At 46.2% G+C, this 17,886-nt stretch overlaps 2 protein-coding genes across 5 annotated transcripts in view; one reads left to right on the top strand and one right to left on the bottom strand.

Annotated features, from left to right (window-relative positions):
• MTOR (mechanistic target of rapamycin kinase) overlaps nt 1-11,830 on the bottom strand; it is a 110,049-nt gene extending 98,219 nt beyond the window's left edge. Inside the window, exons 1-8 of one of the 2 annotated variants that reach the window (XM_006914361.3) lie at nt 11,678-11,830; nt 9,589-9,764; nt 8,869-8,977; nt 7,942-8,174; nt 6,474-6,674; nt 5,573-5,707; nt 1,922-2,197; nt 1,730-1,838 (exon numbers count right to left, since the gene is read on the bottom strand). In XM_006914361.3, the coding sequence (XP_006914423.1) occupies nt 1,730-1,838; nt 1,922-2,197; nt 5,573-5,707; nt 6,474-6,674; nt 7,942-8,174; nt 8,869-8,977; nt 9,589-9,750 (1,225 nt within the window). In that variant the 5' untranslated portion in view covers nt 9,751-9,764; nt 11,678-11,830. The other variant, XM_006914362.3, reaches the window with a different exon arrangement.
• A 3,211-nt stretch (nt 11,831-15,041) lies between these two features.
• Nucleotides 15,042-17,886, top strand: part of UBIAD1 (UbiA prenyltransferase domain containing 1) — a 39,679-nt gene continuing 36,834 nt past the window's right edge. For all 3 annotated transcript variants that reach the window (XM_015591291.2, XM_015591292.2, XM_006914359.3), the window contains exon 1: nt 15,042-15,886. In XM_015591291.2, coding sequence (XP_015446777.1) covers nt 15,358-15,886 — 529 coding nt within the window. In that variant the 5' untranslated portion in view covers nt 15,042-15,357. The remainder of the gene's footprint in view (nt 15,887-17,886) is intronic.

Below are 17,886 nucleotides of genomic sequence, written 5' to 3'. Positions count from 1 at the left end.
GCAGGAAGTGAGCTTAAGTCAAGAGGACAATTTCCTTTTCTGGATTTAGCATCCTAAGAGAATAGGAATCTGACACTGTTAGAAATTCAAGCCCCATCGTAGGGTATTTTTGATATTCCTGAAACATATGTCATCAGGAAATTTGAGGACTGACTTCTGAACTGCGCGCTTTAAACAAATGGCACTTTCCTGTTGAGGCACATATATATGGAAGCTGTCCAGGCTGAATGTCAATGGCATATTTTTGTACATTATTTGATAAAACAACAAAAACCTACATCAAAAGAATAAAGCAAGGGGCCCTCCGAGCCTTTGTATCCTGCTGCTAGGCAGCCTTTTGAACTTACTGGGGTAACTGCTTCCCCAACATGCCAGACTTTGATCAAATTTCGCCTAGTTATTACTTTTTTTTTTGAACCACAGACTTTCAACCCAAGATCATTTAAAGCTCTACTGAACAGGGGTATGTTTGGTCATTAAGAAAGAGAAAAGCTGCTGGGTACCAGGTGGGAAGAATGGAAAGCTGAAAAACTATGGGTGATTTTCATTATGTCATTTCTCTCTTGTTCAGTGATTTTATGTGGCTAATTGTCTCATGCTTACTCAACACGTTCTATTCTCACACACAGCACATTTAACAGCTCAACAGCTACATGTTTCTCCTGCTTCACGGGTGGCGTGAAATGAGTCTGTGCTAGGGAATGGCATCTGCTGAGGGTCAGGCTGGCCTTCCACTTACGCTCCTGGCTCTTATTTGGTCCTGAATGCTTATTAATCACAGGCGATGCAACACGCACCGCTGCGAAGAACAAAGAGATGTCGGGGACGGGGGCCTCTACACTCGGCGACTATGGACAAGAAACAAGGACAATAAATGTGAACAAGTGACTAGAGTATTACTGTAATCTTCACCTTTACCTTATTTCTGAAATGGATTTGAAGTAGCGAGAGGCAATGATGACGTAGTAGTGGTTTCCCTTTCCTGGGGCTGACTCTGTCCCAGGCACTGAGAGTAGGTGCTTGGCATTAATACAATTCATCTTGTGATGCAGGGATTGTCACTCTAATTTTACAAGTCGGGGAGGGTCAAATAACCTGTCCAGAACCTCAGCTACGGACAGAAGCAGGATTTGTTCAACCCAAGTCTGACGCTCAAGACTTTCCACAGCTGAGGCTCAGATGGAAGTGAAAAGGGATGCCTCCGGCTGGAGTAACCCAGGAAGGCGTCAGGGAGAAGCCAGTATCTGAACTGGGCCACCTACGGGGGCCAGGAATTCCCATTGCCCAGTGAGAACGGGGCAGGAACATGGGAACCCACAGTCTGTCAGCCATGAAACCTGCCTCTGAAACATCCAGCCCTTCCTTCCTATAAGCGGTAAGATATCTCGGTGACCTCGGGGGAAAAGTAGGACAGCCACCAAATCCTCCCTGGCCCGCAGAGAGCCACTGCAGAATCTAAAATGAAGCTGCCCTTCCTTTGGTCTCTTTTCAGTCCACTGATGAACTTTTTAGTTCATTCCTACACGAGGACTCGCTTGGCTCTAGGACTGCCTGAGACATCCGTGGAAAACCTGAACTGGAAACCACAGAAACTGGGCGTGAGGCAAAGAAACCAGACACTAGCCCCTGGTTGGTGTTGCTTCAAATGAGATGCAGAAGTGGCTTTTTGCAACCACTTCCATTTAACTACTCTTAACTGGGTAATGACGTCGTCCATGAACATCCTCACCTGTGAAGGCGGAAGGTCGAAATGCAGCCAAGCGGGGTAACAAATTAAGGATTGTCATTTGGATCAGCGAGTTCTTGCTATTCCTGCATTTCAGCACCCACTGGCACACCTGAGAGAGGAAGGATATGGGGTTGGCGAAGACAAAGGAGGTGTGAAGCTTGGGAGAGAGGGAGCGGGCCTCCTGGAACCTACCTGATCAAATTTCTCCTCCATCAAGTCTCTGCAACACCGACTCTCCACTAGGGTGGACTTAGCTGGGCTGGGGGAAGCCCCAAATGCCATCAGGCCTTGGTGAGAGCTGTACCCCAGCAGTCCCACCAAGGCATTTGACTGCTGGGGCTGTACAGCCTGGAAACTGGTGAAGGGGGTGATGTGACGAGGTTTCGTTCCGAAGCCCATGAGATCTTTGCAGTACTTGTCATGTACCAACTGCTGCTGTGTGATTTCCTCCATTTCTTCCCTCAGGCGCTACATACATGGGGGAAAAAAATCCACCTTTACTTACAAGCAGCACTTGCCCAGGCACCGGGGAGTCTACAGAGCAACGCACTTGCCTGACCCTGAAACGCAACTATTTCCAACGTGGAGGAGGGTGGTCTCTAGGCATCTTTGGGATTATGTTTCCCCAGAACCTTGCTGGTGGCCTGATTTTATTCGAGCTTTAGCAGAAGAGCACCACCTACCGTACGATAAAGCAGCAGCAGGGGGCTGGCCGCCAAGACCTTGCCGCCCGCCCTGCCAAGTTGGTTTGGGAAAGCTGACTTGCAAACTGCTGTGCCTGCGGACCTAAGATCATAGCAGTGGAGCCTCTTGCAGAGGTGTGGGGCAGCCCCAGGCCAGCATCCTGTCAACAGTCTGCTCTCCTTCTCTTTGCCAGAAACTCTAGTAGAAACGACTTAGGCAAACAACTTTCTCAGAATCCTAGCAATTCCACAGGAGGTGTGCAATAAGCCGACTAGTGCAGAGCCCACATTTACTCCCTATTCGAAGGGCTGCTTAACATTTCACCCTCCAACATTGTGAAATGGGAAGGATATAAAACAATTTTCTAAACTTCTAAACGTTTCTCGACAGATATTTTTATTTTTTGAAAAATCTTGTCTATTATTCTTGTCAAAGTCACCAACTGACTCTTATGCTGCTAAATCTGATGGTCAGTTCTCAGTCGTCATCTTATTTGACTTATCTGCAGCATTTGATCCAACTTAGTAGTCCCTCCTCCTTGAAACTCTTTCTTCATTTGGCTTCTCGGACTCCGAGCTTCCCTGCTGCCCCCTTCCCTTCTCAGTCTCCCTCCATCGCTCGTCTCCTGCCCCAGGTTCTCAGGCCCTAGCTCTTCTCCAACCACAGTAGCTGTTCTCTACCCTGAGGTTCTCCTCCGGTCTGAGGACTTGAAACAGCATTCACCTGCTGTCAACTCCCAAATGCGTATCTCTCACTCATACCTCTCCCGAGAACTACTCAATATCTCTGCTCGACTCCCAACAGGCATGTTTAAAGGCAAACTCCCGCCCTTCTAGCCTGTAGCAGGTCTAAACCTGCTCCTCCTATCTCGATCTTTCCATCTTAATAAGTGGCAACTCCATCTCTCCAGTTGCTCAGGCCAAAAACCTCGACTCATCTTTCTCCCCCATCGACTTCCAAATAGCAAAATCAGAATCCAGCCGCTTCTTGCACCTTCACAGGTCTCACTGTAGCCCAAGCCACAAACCTTCCCTGCTGAGACTGCTGCAGATCCCACCTAACTAGACTCCTGGCTTCAGCCCTTGCCCCCCTGATAATCTATTTTCAACACCGTGGCCACGGCAACCCTTTTGAAACACGAGTTAAATATCACTCCACTGCTTAAAACGCACCAGTCGCCTCGCACTTCGCAGACAAAGTCTATACAGTGGCTTCTGAGACCCTATATGATGTGTCCCGTCCCGGCCCCAGGTATCCCTCCGACCCCATCTCCCATCACCTTCTCCCTCCCACTACGCCGGGCCACAACAATCTGGCTGCTCCTCAAATAAAGCAACGTGCTCCTGCCTGGGGGCCCCTGAGCTTGCAGAACCAGCTGTCTGGAATGCTCTCCCCCAGGTACTTGTATAGCTTTTTTCCTATCTCTTCATGACTGTGCTCAAACGTCACCATGTTTGAAAATGCAATCCTCAGTCCATGCTGACATCCCCTATTCCCTTTCCCTGCCCCACTTTTCTCCATAGCATTCATCACTGTGTGATCCACTTTAGGTTTTTACATATTTGTGTATTATCTGTCTCCCCCGGCTAGAATGTCATGTTTTATTCATGCTGCCTTACTCTAGCTCTTAAGACATAATGTAGCTGGTCTACAGTATTATGAAATTACCATGCATCTGGATAATTCTTGATAATTTACAAAGTAATATAACCATGCATTTCATTCAAGTCTATGAGTTGGGTGATGTTGTCCTGTCTCACTGGGAGGAAACGAAGATTCCAGGGCTGTCTGGGCCATTATACTTGGGTGGGAATCTCTGAGCGCTACCATTTATGGGATTCCCACTGTGCATCAGGTGTTGCGCTGGAACTGCACATGTATTTAGAAACCTCACAGGAGCTCAGCGAGGTAAGGAGTCCCTGTGAAAGTAAGGGAAACGAGGCTAAAGAAGGTAAAGTCATTTGTCCAAGTCACATTGTATAGAGATGGGATTCCAAGCCGGATCTTTCTAGCTCTACACATATGGCAGCATGTGCTGCCCCACATCTAGGGCATGGCCATTACCAAACAATTATTGGGTCTATTAAAGCAGGAAGCCCTGGGGTAAAATTTCATACCAATCAGCTCCCCATAGGGAGATTCATAGATGGAGCTCTACCTCCCGAACCCATCCTGAACCCAGCTATTGCCCAGTGTCTACACTGCCAGTGCTAGTTGAAGCCACCACCATGGCTCGCCCACACTACTGGAATAGCCTCCTGTGGCAGCCATGGGAACGCGACCTCCGACCACAAGGACCCCAGTGACTACTCTGAAATCTAACGCCATATCTCTGCCAAGGCCATACCTTCCACAGGTGGCTCCTAGCCAGCAACAGAGCACATCAGGAATGCTAAGGTGGGCCTCCTCCGACGGCCTACTTTGGCCTGAGGAGCCCGTGCCAGCTTTGCACAGTAGACCAGGATGCTTCGTCCTGCTCTGCTTCCACTCGTGTTCCCTCAGGGTTAGATATGTATTGAGATCTGACAGTTCCCCAGCTTCTTCCACATTTTCTCTCATAGCCCATTTCCCTAATAAAATCCTTATACTTTTAAATCCATCTTTGCAGCAGCTTCTCGCGCTAACCCATCTCCTAATCGGTCTCCCTGCTTTCATTCCTGCCTCTCTACAAGCTTTCCCCCAGGAGCCAATCCACGGTTAAAAATGAATCACCATTTCCCTGTATACACAACTCCAGTGCTTGGCCCTGCAATGAGAGTAAATGCCAGTGTTTACCGAGAACTATGAGGCCTACTGATTTGGCTCATCCCACCCTCTCCCTTGCTCAGGGTGCAAAGCCACATTTCCTTCTGTTCTTTGAACTTGTCAAACTTGCTCCCAACTCAGAGCCTCTGCCCGGAACATGATCTTCCTGCCTGCTGCAAGGGGCTGGCTCCTTTATGTCATATGGGTCTCAGCTCCAATGGTCTTTCCTGACCCCTCAATTACCCTTCATCCCAATTCTTCATAGAATTTGCTGCTATCTAAAAGTATCTTGTTATTTAGTTATTGGCTGTTTCCCCTATAAAATGTCAGTTCCACAAGGACAAGGATGTCACCTTGTCTTGCTCACAGAATGGCATATGAGACGCCTGGACACCCCTCTGAAGCGCTTCTCACCTCTCCCTCCATGCTGCTGATTCTGACCAGCTCATTGAGGATCAGCAAAGCTCCATGGATCCGATCATCTCGATTCATGCCTTTCTCCTTGGCCAAGGTTTCATCAAACCCTTTCTCTGCTTCTTCAAATGTATGCTATGTAGAGATACAGAATGCCTGTATCAACATCTGAGTTAGACAGAACACGGGCCAACCCCAGCTATTCAAAGGTCCAGAGGTGTTCCCATGCCTGCTCGGTGCCTTGTACCCATATCATTAACAACACTAACGCATCAAGCTCTCGCGCTTAATTTAGCTTCAACTCTTACAATACCATATGGCAGATACCATTACCATCCCATTTTAATAGTAAGATTAAAAAAAAAAAAAAACCAGAGTCTCAAAGAAATTACATAACTTGTCACAGGTCACATAGCAAAGCCAAGACTAGAACCCAGGTCTCCAAGCCCATGTTCAGGGCTCTGTTTGTAGTACAAAGCTCCTTAGTAAGTTCTCTTGGCAGCAGCAATCAGCAAAGGACTCAAGATACTAGAGAAGAGAGAACTGGCATTTTCTAAATTAGTATCAACCAAATTTCATTTCTGAGATACCCATTTTTCCACATTTTAACATCTCTGAAAAGAGATGTCTTATAATTACTGATAAGAAGGCACTGAGTCACAGTTTAAAGGGCATGTTTTCATTCTTAGGGTACATAAAATAATGGTGTGGCTATCAGTGGATCTTTGCTTTAGTGAAATACAATAAAATAACTGCTGATTTAAACTGAGCTTAAAAAACTGTTTGAGACCAAAGCAAATGACCTTGCTCTGTGGCAAGGGAGCCTGTTACTGCCCAGAGGCCCAGTGATCCTTTATGTAAATGTGCTTTGCTGGTAGTTGGAATGAACCCATCTCCTTACCCGGTACCACTGAGGCTTCTGCATCTCCTTTGGCTCACGCTGGGTAGTGAGAATCAGGCAAGCACGAAGGGCAGCTACAGCGCCCTCACGAATGGCCTGTTTGGGGTCCCACACAGCCACAAAAATGTTGTCAAAGAAGGGTTGTACTTGCTGGAAGAAGAAGGTGGGGACGCTGATAGCCAGCTCACGGAGAACCAGAACCTAGGAGAAAAAGGCACACTGAGAACCTCGTCCATTATTAGTTTTGTTCTCTCAGGAACAGCCTCTGGCTTCCGAGAGCCCATATACATTAGGAAAAGAGCAGATTTGCCCACTCTGCCAGCTAGGAAATTCTGGGGCTCTAGGAAGGAAAGGAAAATTGATCAAACACCTCAGTGTTCATGATCCTAGGGTGTTTACATAGAATACTCGTAATGTCAGGACGTAGGCTCTGGAAGGACAGACGTGTTTTGCATACTGCTCTACTGACAGCCTAGAAGAGTGCCTGGAAAATAGCAAGTATTCAGTAAACACGTATTGACTGAATAAAAAATCCTGCTTAATAACTAATCTTGCTATTATTTTCATTTGACAGTGGAAGAAACTAAAAACCAGAGGTTGCCCCCAGTTACGGAATTAGGAAGTGGCAAAGCCAAGACTTGAACCAGGGTCCAAGTGTGTCCTTCCCCCCATACCATACTCTGTCCTTTTAAAGAGGGAGCTGAATGGAAAGGATCTGACTGATTGCCTGATCCCCACCATGTTCACACCCAAATTCTCTCTTAAAGACAGACTCTCCCCCATCTCAGAGCCTGAAATCCTCACCCATCAAACCGGCCTTTTTCAGGGATGACAAGGCTTGAAAAGCAATGAGGATATGCCACCAGAAGAGCTGGATAAGAAGCTACCACTTTCCCAAATGCAGAATAGCCAATGGGGAAAGAGGAAGTGTGGGCTAGGTACCAACCAATGAACAAATGCCTGAAAGATAAACAAGAAAGGCTAACTGATTCTCCCATGGGGAGCGGGCAGAGAAGGTACCTAATTCCCCCGCTCCTCTCTTAATCCTAGTCCTTCCGTATTCCCACCGTACATGCAGAGGCCTTGCCAAAGACGCTGAAGGGATCATGCAGATAGAACAGTTGTCTGGGGCTCTGTAAACCTTTTGGCTGTGGCTTCTTCTCTTGCTGTGGCTGAGGGGTGCCTTCTGCTTAGGAGGCGATTTTGATTCTACAGAATCAGAGGTCAGGATAAACACTGCACTTCGGGCTGCCTCTCAAGCAACAAGAGAACTTTCACGTTTCCTCTTTGGCTACGGAGCACGGGGTGAAGAGAGAAAGGAATTCAGGACAGAACCTAAGGCCATCGAGAAGCGCAGTGCCTTTGCCTGGAGTGTCCCCTCTCATTCTCTGCCTTTCAGGGACCTGAGCGCATTGTGTAAAGGACCCCGATACAGCGCCATCGCTCCCCAGCCCTGGCGGGCACTCACAGCTGCATGTCTCCGGCCCTCATTGCGGTCAGCGCCCAGCCATTCCAGGGCTCGCTTCACCTCAAACTCCACATACTCAGCGGTAAAAGTGTCCCCTGCCATGGCAAGGCGACCGATGGCCTTGGATGCCATTTCCATGACAACTGGATCATTAGAGGGGAGGAGGTTCCGAAGATAATTTGCAAATCGGCCGATTCGGGTGGCATTCCCACCTTCCACTCCTATGAGGCTGGCTGAAAAGAGAAAGGCAAAAGGTGAGGATGGGCACGTGCTGTCCAGGAAAGCACGCTGCCTTGAAAGGAGGGCTTTCCTTTCATTTTGAGTACAGGCTGCAACTTCCAGACGGTAGGATGTGGATAATTTTCATTTTAACCAATACATCTGATAGTTGTGCAAGGACTATTTACATAAAACAAAATGTCCTCATTTTAGTATATGTAATTTGTTTCCTCGAAGAAGAGGAAAACAAACGGGGGCTGAATAATAAATCACAGGCTGGACGACCAGCTCCTGGGAGTTGAGAATTACCTGCCTTTTATTCACTGTACCCCCAACTCTACTTTTCCATTCAGGAGTCCCGCTATACCAAACTTCACTCTACAGAGAAACCAGAAACTGCAAAATGCTACACGGGATAGAGGAAAGGAAGCTGGCTTCTAGTCTCAGCTCTGGCACACTGTCTGGCCCTAGAAAAGTTGCTTAATTAAGGTTCTGAGACTCCGTATCTGAAAATACCTGCTTTGCAGACATCCCAAGACTACTGCTAGAATAACTGAATAAGTACATTGAAAGCCGCGAGGCTCCTTAAAATTCATTAAACAAATATGAACTAAGCATCTAGGAAATAGCGGACATGGGGTACAGTGGACCAAAGGTGAGCAGTCCTTTATTCCCAGTTGTTATTGTCACTAGAGACTCTATTCTTACCTATGGCCAAGATGCCACCTTTCCTCTCATTGGCATCTGAACTGGAAACCAGTTCAAAAATGTGATGGTTCAGCTGATCATAGAAGCGAGTAGACTCCTCTTGACTCATCTGTAAAGAAGGATGTACTCAGAACAACTTCTAACGTTTCCCTGATGGTGGCGGGTGGGGTGGTTCCAAAGACTAAGACCTGAGAGGTAGCCAGCAGGTGTGGTTCAAACCAAACTACTGCCCGTTTCTAAACTGTAGAGTAACTGAACTTGCAAGTCATCTGTTTAACGAATACTTATTGAGTATACTCCATGGCAGGCCACCTCCTGTCTTACTTTCTACCTAGTACCAGGGTACAAGGATGAATAAGACACTGTCCTTGACCTCCAGGCTGGTCTTCATTTAAAAAGCTCCAAGCTACCAACTCTTCAAACCTATCCCAACCACTGTTATCAGGGAGAAAGAATTTAAGGTCTGGAATGCAGTGGGAAAAAGAAAAAAAAAGTTAAAAACAATCGACCCTACGCTAACTCCTAAAATGTCACCGCAAAACAGGAAATGCCACAGAAATGTGTAATTGCTGCAAAGGAACCGGCACGTTCTATGGACATGTGAAATTGGGTGTCTTTCTAAAACAGAAACTCACTTCGCTGTCAAAAGAAATCTATACCAGAGATGGGACGCTTAGCCCAGATACTCCATGAATGGCCCCAAATCACAAAGGCCCCAACCTCTCTAAGCTCCATGGTGACATAGTGCTGGAGCTCCTTGGCAGCTTTGGCCCTGGTTTCCTCATTCCGGCTCTTCAGGCCACTGGCAAACTGCTGCAGAATGCTCACATTGCTAGATGTGGTGGTGGCCGTGGTGGCGGCAGCAGGTCCGGTTCCAATCATCTTGCCCTGAAGTCCTTTGAAGAAAAGCTTCCTTTAATATCCTGGGTATAACAAACTATAGCAATGAACTTATTTATGGCTCCAGTTCCTCAACACAGATCCACCCTGTCCATGTCAGGGAGGGAGACCTCACTGAGGAACGTGCAGAAAGCCTCGACATATTCAATAATGACTGCTGTTTAAAAGAGGCAGCGTAGTAAGAGGGTCAAATTGTGGGCTGTGGAGCCAAACTATCTGGGTTTGAATCCAGACCAAAATTATATACCCTGCAAGGATATTTAAAATGTCTATTTCCTTAACTGCAATAGGTGAATAATAGTACCTAACTCATAGGGTTGATGTGAGGATTAAGTTAGTACATGTTAAAAAGTATTTAAAACAGTGCTGAACACACAATGAGTTCTGTTAGTTATTACTATCATCATTCTATTTTACATCACTATCTGTATGTACATGGCACAGTGCCAAGTACTAGATGGAGGTGGGAAGGTAGAGAATAAAACATGCCTAAGACTGCCCCTTTTCTCAAATAATTTAAAGAGGGAAATTATTATTCTATAGTAGCATTGTCCAACAGAAATATAATAAGAAATATAATACGAATGTAATTTTAAACTTCCTTGTAGACATATCGAAAAAGGCAAAAAGAAAAAGGTGAAGTTAATACATTTTATTTAACCCGGTATATCCAAAATATCATTTCGACATGTTATCAGTATAAAGCATTACTGATATATATTTTCCGTTCTTTCTTGTTCCGAGTCTCCAAAATCTAGTGTGCATTTTACACTTATGGAAAACTCAATTTGGACTAGTCTCATTTCCCTTGCTCTAAGCCACACGTAGCTGAGTGGTTATTGCATTGGACAGTGCAGTTCTATAGAATATCAGTACTTCAAACGTATGCTAAAAGAGACTGATTAGTTCTTGAGATCATTCATTTATTCCTCAATTAGGTACTGTCCTTCCCTCGACGAGCTTACGATCTAGGGGAAAATACAAATAATCAGGCAACCATAACAAAGTGGCCATAATAGAGCCGCTATGGGAGTAACATATATATACTTATCCTAGGTATGTCGAGATATTGAAAAATTAACTTTTCAAAATTCTTATTTTTGAAAGACTCTGCGATGCCCAGGGAAAAAAATGGAATAATTGGTTTTGAAAAGCTTTTAAATACTTCAGTGCCAAAGGAAAGGAAATGTCATCCTTCAGGGGAGAGGAAACCCTAAGATCCCTGATGAGAAAACTGCCATAGAGTTTGTGACCACGCCTCTGTGATGAGGAGGGAGGGAGACTGGCAAGGAATTTCCATTCTCAGGAAAGACCCGGCCCACCTTTATAAAGTCTAAGGCCCCCGGGTCATCTGCTCCAGGGAGAATTCAATTAAAATACTAGAAGTCAAAATACCGTAAGGCACTTGGCCCAGACTTACCGAAGTTAAAGTTGGGTGGCTGAAACTAGGAATGGGGGAGTGGAAGGCAGAGAGGATGAAACCCAAGGACGAAACAGAACTCAGCTCCGGGGGTCCCTGAGAGGTCTCCGGGGGTGGGCCGCAAGGGGCTGACACTGACGTTTGTCCTTTCTGAGGACAATCTGTAGATGGGGTGACTGGACGGGCAAGGAGATGCGAAGGCGCCCCGACAGTACCGGAGCTAAAGGGCCGGCCTTCTCCGCGCCAGAGACGCACGGCAGGCTCAAGGGTCCGTGGGTCTCCTGGGGGTCCGGAAGGAGGTAGGCAGTACCTCGCAGGGTGGGGGTCAAGGGCTCAGGCAGCGCCCAAGTCTGTGGGGCAGGCTCTGAGGGGACCCCTTGTCCCAGGACCGCGGCTTCCCGGGACCCCCCGTCTCCCCACAGACCAGGCTGGCTGTGGGTCTGGACATTCCGCTGCCTTGGAGGGGTCGATGCCAGGCTCCAGACTCACCGCGCGGCTTCGGCCAAGGCCTCAGCTGCCGCCACCAACGCCGGTGCCGCCGCTTCAGGCCCCCAGCCCTACCACCCGCCTTCCCCGCTGTCCTCTGAGCCGGGAGGGAAGGCGGGCGCGCTCCTAGTCCTAAGAACCAATCGACAGGCGCAAGATGAAGATGGACTGAAAAACAGACCAATAGTAATGAAAGAGAAGTGAAGCTTCGGGACCCGGCTTCTCCAGGGGGCGGGGACTGTTCAAATAGACAAACCACGCGGCCAGTGGCAGGCGAAAGGAAGCTTAGGTCTTCTCGGGCGAACCAATCGGTCGTGAGTTGACTTCAGTCACTTCCACGCACACATCCGGTGCATCGCTACTATAATTCCCTTCTGCATCGGAGTTGCGGACCCTCGTAGTCCCCTGTTTGGTTCCCGCGATGGGATCAAGCGACGGTAGGCGGAGGTTCGCGATGTTGACCTGTTTAATTCTGAGAGGAGTGTGTGAGCCGTGTTGGCGCCCTGTAATTACTAGAGCAAAAGATGCGAAAGTTTCGGACTAGCGCATTTTATGGACCTGAGAGTCTTTTCATTGCATTGATTCTTCTGCGAAAATCATTCCTCTGAATTTCACATTTTCTACTTGTGTTCATATAAATATCTCTATATTTAATCATTAAACATTTTTGAATATGTAACATATTCACCGTTCAAATCTCAGAATAAATAAAAATTACATTTATCACAAAAAGTCTTGCTCCACCCCTGCCCCTTTACTTACTTTCTTCTTATGTATCCCTATACTTTATGTAAATACAAGCAAATATAAACACATACTTATTTTCTTCTTTTGTTACACTATATACGCTTTCTGCACTTCTAGAAATGTTCATGTCTTGGAGATCTTTTCATCTTAGTAGAGAACTTCCTTGTTCTTTTGTTGTTACAGGTGCATAATATTCCATCACATGGAGGTACCATAATTTATTTTTCTAGTCCTCTATTAATGGACATTTGTGTTGTTTCCGAATTCTTGCTATTACTAATGATGCAGCAATGAATTCCTTTATGCATATATAATTTTATTCCCTGGCAACTATACCAAAATAAATACCCAGAAATGGGATTACAGGGTCGGAGGGCAAATGCATGTGTAGTTTGACGGATAGTGTCAAATTGATCTCTGTAAGGGATCAATTTTCATTTAGAACAGCAACAGAAAATTTTGCCACCGTAAGACATCATAAGACTCTGTTTTCTAATTAACAAAGATGGTTTTATAGCAACAGTAATCAGTGCATTTGTAGGTCTCTTTTTTAAGTTTACAAAGCGTTTTCTTATTATGTTAAAATAAAACTAATGTTTATTGAACACTTACAAATTATCCAGCGTTTTGGTGGAAATTATAGAGTAGTGGTTAAAAGCAGGGTGGAGTCAAACTAACTGAATCTAAAACTTAGCTCCAGCACTTAATAACTATATGAGTACTTAATCTTTATGTAGCTATTTGCTTATTTATAGAACTGGAAGGATTATAATATATGTACCTCGGTAAGCAGTGCCGTGGGGGCTAAACGCTAATACACGTAAAGTACCTCCAACACTATATGACACGTGAACAGTCAATAAATGCTGTCGCTGTTATTTCTGAGTATTTCTATGAGGTAGATTTTATTGTTCCCACTTTATACTTTAACCATGGGTAAACTGACAGAAGGATTAGGTCTTAGAGTTGGTAAGTGATGGAGCCAGATTTACAAATATCTGCTTCTTCCTCTTGTCTGATTCGGAGTATAGGACGCTTGGGTTTGAATGCTAAAGTTGTAAATGTTTAACAGCCAACTAGCTGGTAAGGGAGGGGGATATGTATGTATACATAGGGCTGGCTTCATGGCTGTTGTCACCTGTGAAGTTGTAATGCTCTGTCTTGAAATTCTTAATGCTTTTTCAGTAAGGGACCCCACATTTTTATTTTGCACTGGGCACCAAAATTACATTGTCAGTCCTGTGTACATATATGTTACATGCGTTTTATAACTTTCACTGATATAAAGGATGTGTAGCATATAACTTACAAATAACAAAATATACAAAATACACTTTTAATTATAAATTCCATATAGCCAATTGATTCTAATAGTATGCTTTTTTTTTTTTTTTGATATTGTGTAGCCTCCTTCAGGTTGCAATTGACTAATGAGTGTAGTTCCAACATAAATGTTGGTTGGTCTTTTCTTTTATGATAATGAGTAAGAGGAAAGTGAAATAAGAGATAGCTTGAAACTTCACTGGTTTGTCAATGGCACGAAGCCTTCCTTGCTGAATTGGATAATACTTTTCTAATACTGTAAGAATATTCTCTCAAATTTTTGATGCTCTTCACAACTGCTACAGAGTTGATACACTTTTAAGTTTAATTGGCATTATTAATTTTTCCCCATCACTTTCTTAAGTCTAGATGATCAACAAAACAATTAGCAAGCATTTGCTGATTTGTGTGGTATAAATACTAGTACAATGGCAGATTTTAAACTATCAACGGATGACATTGAATGAAAAGCTGGGAAGAGATGAGCAGGAGCCCATGGTTTTTTCCACAATGAAGATACAACAAATGTAAACAACCCGAAGAGCACAAATCGTAAGATGTAGTGAATTAGGAAGTAATGAGTTTTGAGTATTTGTTAGCTTTGTTTTTAATATAATTTATCTAATTGTAAGTTTGTGAAGTTTAATTTTTAATTATGGATGTCCTTAATGACTAGCTCACAAAATTCCTAGAAATTTTAATAATTGGCTCTCTCCAGTCAGAAGAAGTTAGGAAGCTCCCAGAAGGTGGGCAATGAAGGCTGGCAACAAGACACAGAGCTGGCCGTCTGGTAGGTTGAGGAGGGCAGTTATTTGTATGAATAAATTAAAATATGGATTAAAAGATAGGCAGGGCAGTATATGACATTGGTAATCGCGCAATAGAAAACTTCAAGTTCCCCATTTAAAAAGGGGGGATAACTTTACCTTTCTCACCTCCCTCAATGTGCTCCCTGATTTTTGTCCTTTTATTCCCACTGCTGTGTACAATTAGTGCTCAATAAATGCTTGTTGTATAGGGTAGGCGCTCAATAAATGCTCGTTGCATGAAAAAATGAATGAGTCCTATTTCGGTGAGTGAAAGCTCTTGGTAAATTCGAAAGCCACAACCATTCGCGACCGAGCTTGTGCTGCCAAGCGAGGATCTTTCCAGCGAGTCTGGGGCCGCTGCGGGGCGCGGATCCTCGGCCAGAGAAGGCGTAGACCGCAGCGTCGCCTCCCCGCCCCGCTCCGCCCCCAGTTCCGGACTCGGCCCCACCCAGCCCAACCCGGCCCACGCGGCCAGCCCCTGTTTCCCGCCCGGCCTCCAGAGGCGGGTGCACAAGATGGCGGCCCCGGTATCCTCCGTCAGCTTTGGGCTCTAGCGCCCGGCTAGGGTCCGAAGACACGCTTAGTCTAGGTGACAAGAGGTCCGAGCGGTGCCACCGGGCCTCGTGGGGTGCCAGGCCCTCTTGTTGTTGCCCCGGGGCCCCGCCGCCCCCTCAGCACTGCCCCGGGGCGGAACCAAAGAAAGGTCAGCTCCGGCCGCCTCGCCCTGTCCCTCCTCGTCCCACGGCAGTCGCTGTTCTGTGCGTGGCTCACTATTCACATTAATTTCAGCCACGTGCAGCATTCATGGCGGCCTCGCAGGTCTCGGGGGAGAAGATTAGCATCCAGGCGGGAGAGACGGCCAAAGCCGGGGACAAGGACCTGCCAGGGGACGATTGTCCGGAGAGGGACAGGCTCCCCCAGCGCTCTTGGAAGCAGAAATGCGCCTCCTATGTGTTGGCCCTACGGCCCTGGAGCTTCAGTGCCTCACTCACCCCAGTGGCCCTGGGCAGCGCCCTGGCCTACAGATCTCAGGGCGTTCTGGACCCCAGACTGTTGCTGGGTTGTGCCGTGGCAGTCCTGGCTGTGCACGGGGCTGGCAATTTGGTCAACACTTACTATGACTTTTCTAAGGGTATTGACCACAAAAAGAGTGATGACAGGACCCTGGTGGACCGAATCTTGGAGCCCCAGGATGTTGTTCGGTTTGGAGTCTTCCTCTACACTTTGGGCTGTGTCTGTGCCGCTTGCCTCTACTACCTGTCCCCTCTGAAACTGGAGCATTTGGCTCTCATCTACTTTGGAGGCCTGTCTGGGTCCTTTCTCTACACAGGAGGTAAGAATTGGCGGGTTTCCGGTACTGGAGGTCTTAGTTGCATGTACTAGAAACCGCTGCTTTATGTAGAAGTTATAGGACTAGAGGAGAGGTGTCCAAAGTTCTTCTCTCAGTTAGGCCACTTAAGTGAAATGTGTAGTGTGGGTGTCATGTGGATTATTTTGAAAATAGTAGTGGGTTGAGAAGATCCTGGCTTGGCTTATGGATGTTAGAAATGATTCATGTATGCATATGGAAATTTTTTGTATCTAGTTTTTTTTTTTTGTCATATATTATAATGCCACAGTTTCAAGTTTCAGTGGAATTGACTTTGAAGAGCCCAAAATTATACAGCTAATACTTTCCGCCAGTTTGCTAGGTGACTTTCATGCAGCAGGCTGTTTAGGGTAGTGATGACCAAGGGGCTGAGCCCTATTTATTGAGCACCTATTATGTGCCAACACTGTTCTATGTGAACACAGCAGTCACAGATCCCTGCTCTGTGGAAGTGATTTTATGTATCATGAAGAGAGAGAGAAAGTAAAAATAGTAAATTATAGTTAGGTTGACCTTCGTCCTGATTTGCTCAGGACCGAGAGGGGGTTCCCAGGATGTGGGACTTTGGGTGCTAAAGCCAGGAAAGTTCTTGGTAAGCCACGATGAGTTGGTACCCTGATTGTAGTATATGGAAAGATGATTAATGCTATGGAGGAAAATGGTAAATAGAACAAGGAAGGAGAACACGGCTGACTTTTAAGTAGCTTGATCAGGGAAGACCTCATCAAAAGGTAACATGTGAGCAAAGATCGAAGGAGGTGAGAGGTGAGGGAGTTGGCTAAGCACATATCTGGAGGAAGAGTGTCCCAAATCTTGGATTGGCAATGGCCAAAGGCCTTAAAGCAGGAGTGTCCCTGAAGAGCTTGAGGAACGGCACAGAGTCCAGAGTGTGAATGAGGGGAAGAGTGGAAGGAGGTAATAGAAGTACGTTTGGGGAGGTCAGGAAGGCACAACGATTATGTAGGCCTTAATGTTTTAAAAGAATCTCTCGGGCTAAGGTATTGAGAATGGATGAAGGAGAGTGGGTAAGGGTAGAAACAGGGAGATGGAGGATGAGGCTGTTGACTAATCCAGGCAAGCGATGTTTGGTGACTTGGATCAGGGTGATAGTAATGGAGAGGGAAGTAGTCAGATTCTAAATATATTTCGAAGGTAGTCAGGGTTTGCTGATAGATGGGATGTGAGGCAGGAGAGAAACAGAAGAATTAAGCTAACTCAAAGGTTTTGGCCTGAGCAACTGGAATAATGGAGTTGATATCTAGTGAGATAGAAAAGGTTGAAGATAGGTTTTTGGAGAGAAAATTGACTTTGGATCTTAATGTATTAGATCTCCAAGTGGAGATATCAAATGGATAGTTGGACGTAAGAGTGTGAGTTCAGGGGCCAGGTCTGAGCTGGAGATACAAATATTTGGGAATCATTGACACACGGATAACGTACAACTGGGTGAGACCGCCAGAGGAGGGAGTGTTGACAGACATGAGGGGGACCAGGACTGAGCCCTGGGGCACTCCCACATTAAGTGGTGGGGAGAAGAGAAGGAACAGGTAAAGGGAACTGTGATGGGGAATCTAGAGGAGAAAGAAGTAAACCAAGAGACGGATGCCCTGGCAGCCAGTCGTGAAATGTTCAATAAACGAAATCCATGGGGTGCTGTGATGGACTCTATAAGCTGGTGGTAGAGGGAAGAACTGCTCTCTGAAGATGACACTTAACAAAGACTTGAAGGATAAGGAGCCTTGAGGCAGAATTGGGGTCTGATTCAGGTGCCAAATCCTTCAAGGCTGAAGGAACAGAAAATGCGCATGCACTGTGTGTGAGTGAGCTTGGCGTCTAGGGAGCTGCTGGAAGGCCACGGTGATCAGAGGGAGAGTGGAGGCACAGGTGGGGAGGAAGGCGTGGCTAGATTGTGCTGGTCTTCCAGGGCCTCAGTTTTTCCTGCGGGTTCCTCTTCACTCTCCACC

This window comes from Pteropus alecto, unplaced genomic scaffold, assembly GCF_000325575.1.
Source record: "Pteropus alecto unplaced genomic scaffold, ASM32557v1 scaffold125, whole genome shotgun sequence".
In the NCBI taxonomy this organism is placed as follows: domain Eukaryota; kingdom Metazoa; phylum Chordata; class Mammalia; order Chiroptera; family Pteropodidae; genus Pteropus; species Pteropus alecto.
This window is presented reverse-complemented; position numbering and strand designations above follow the sequence as displayed.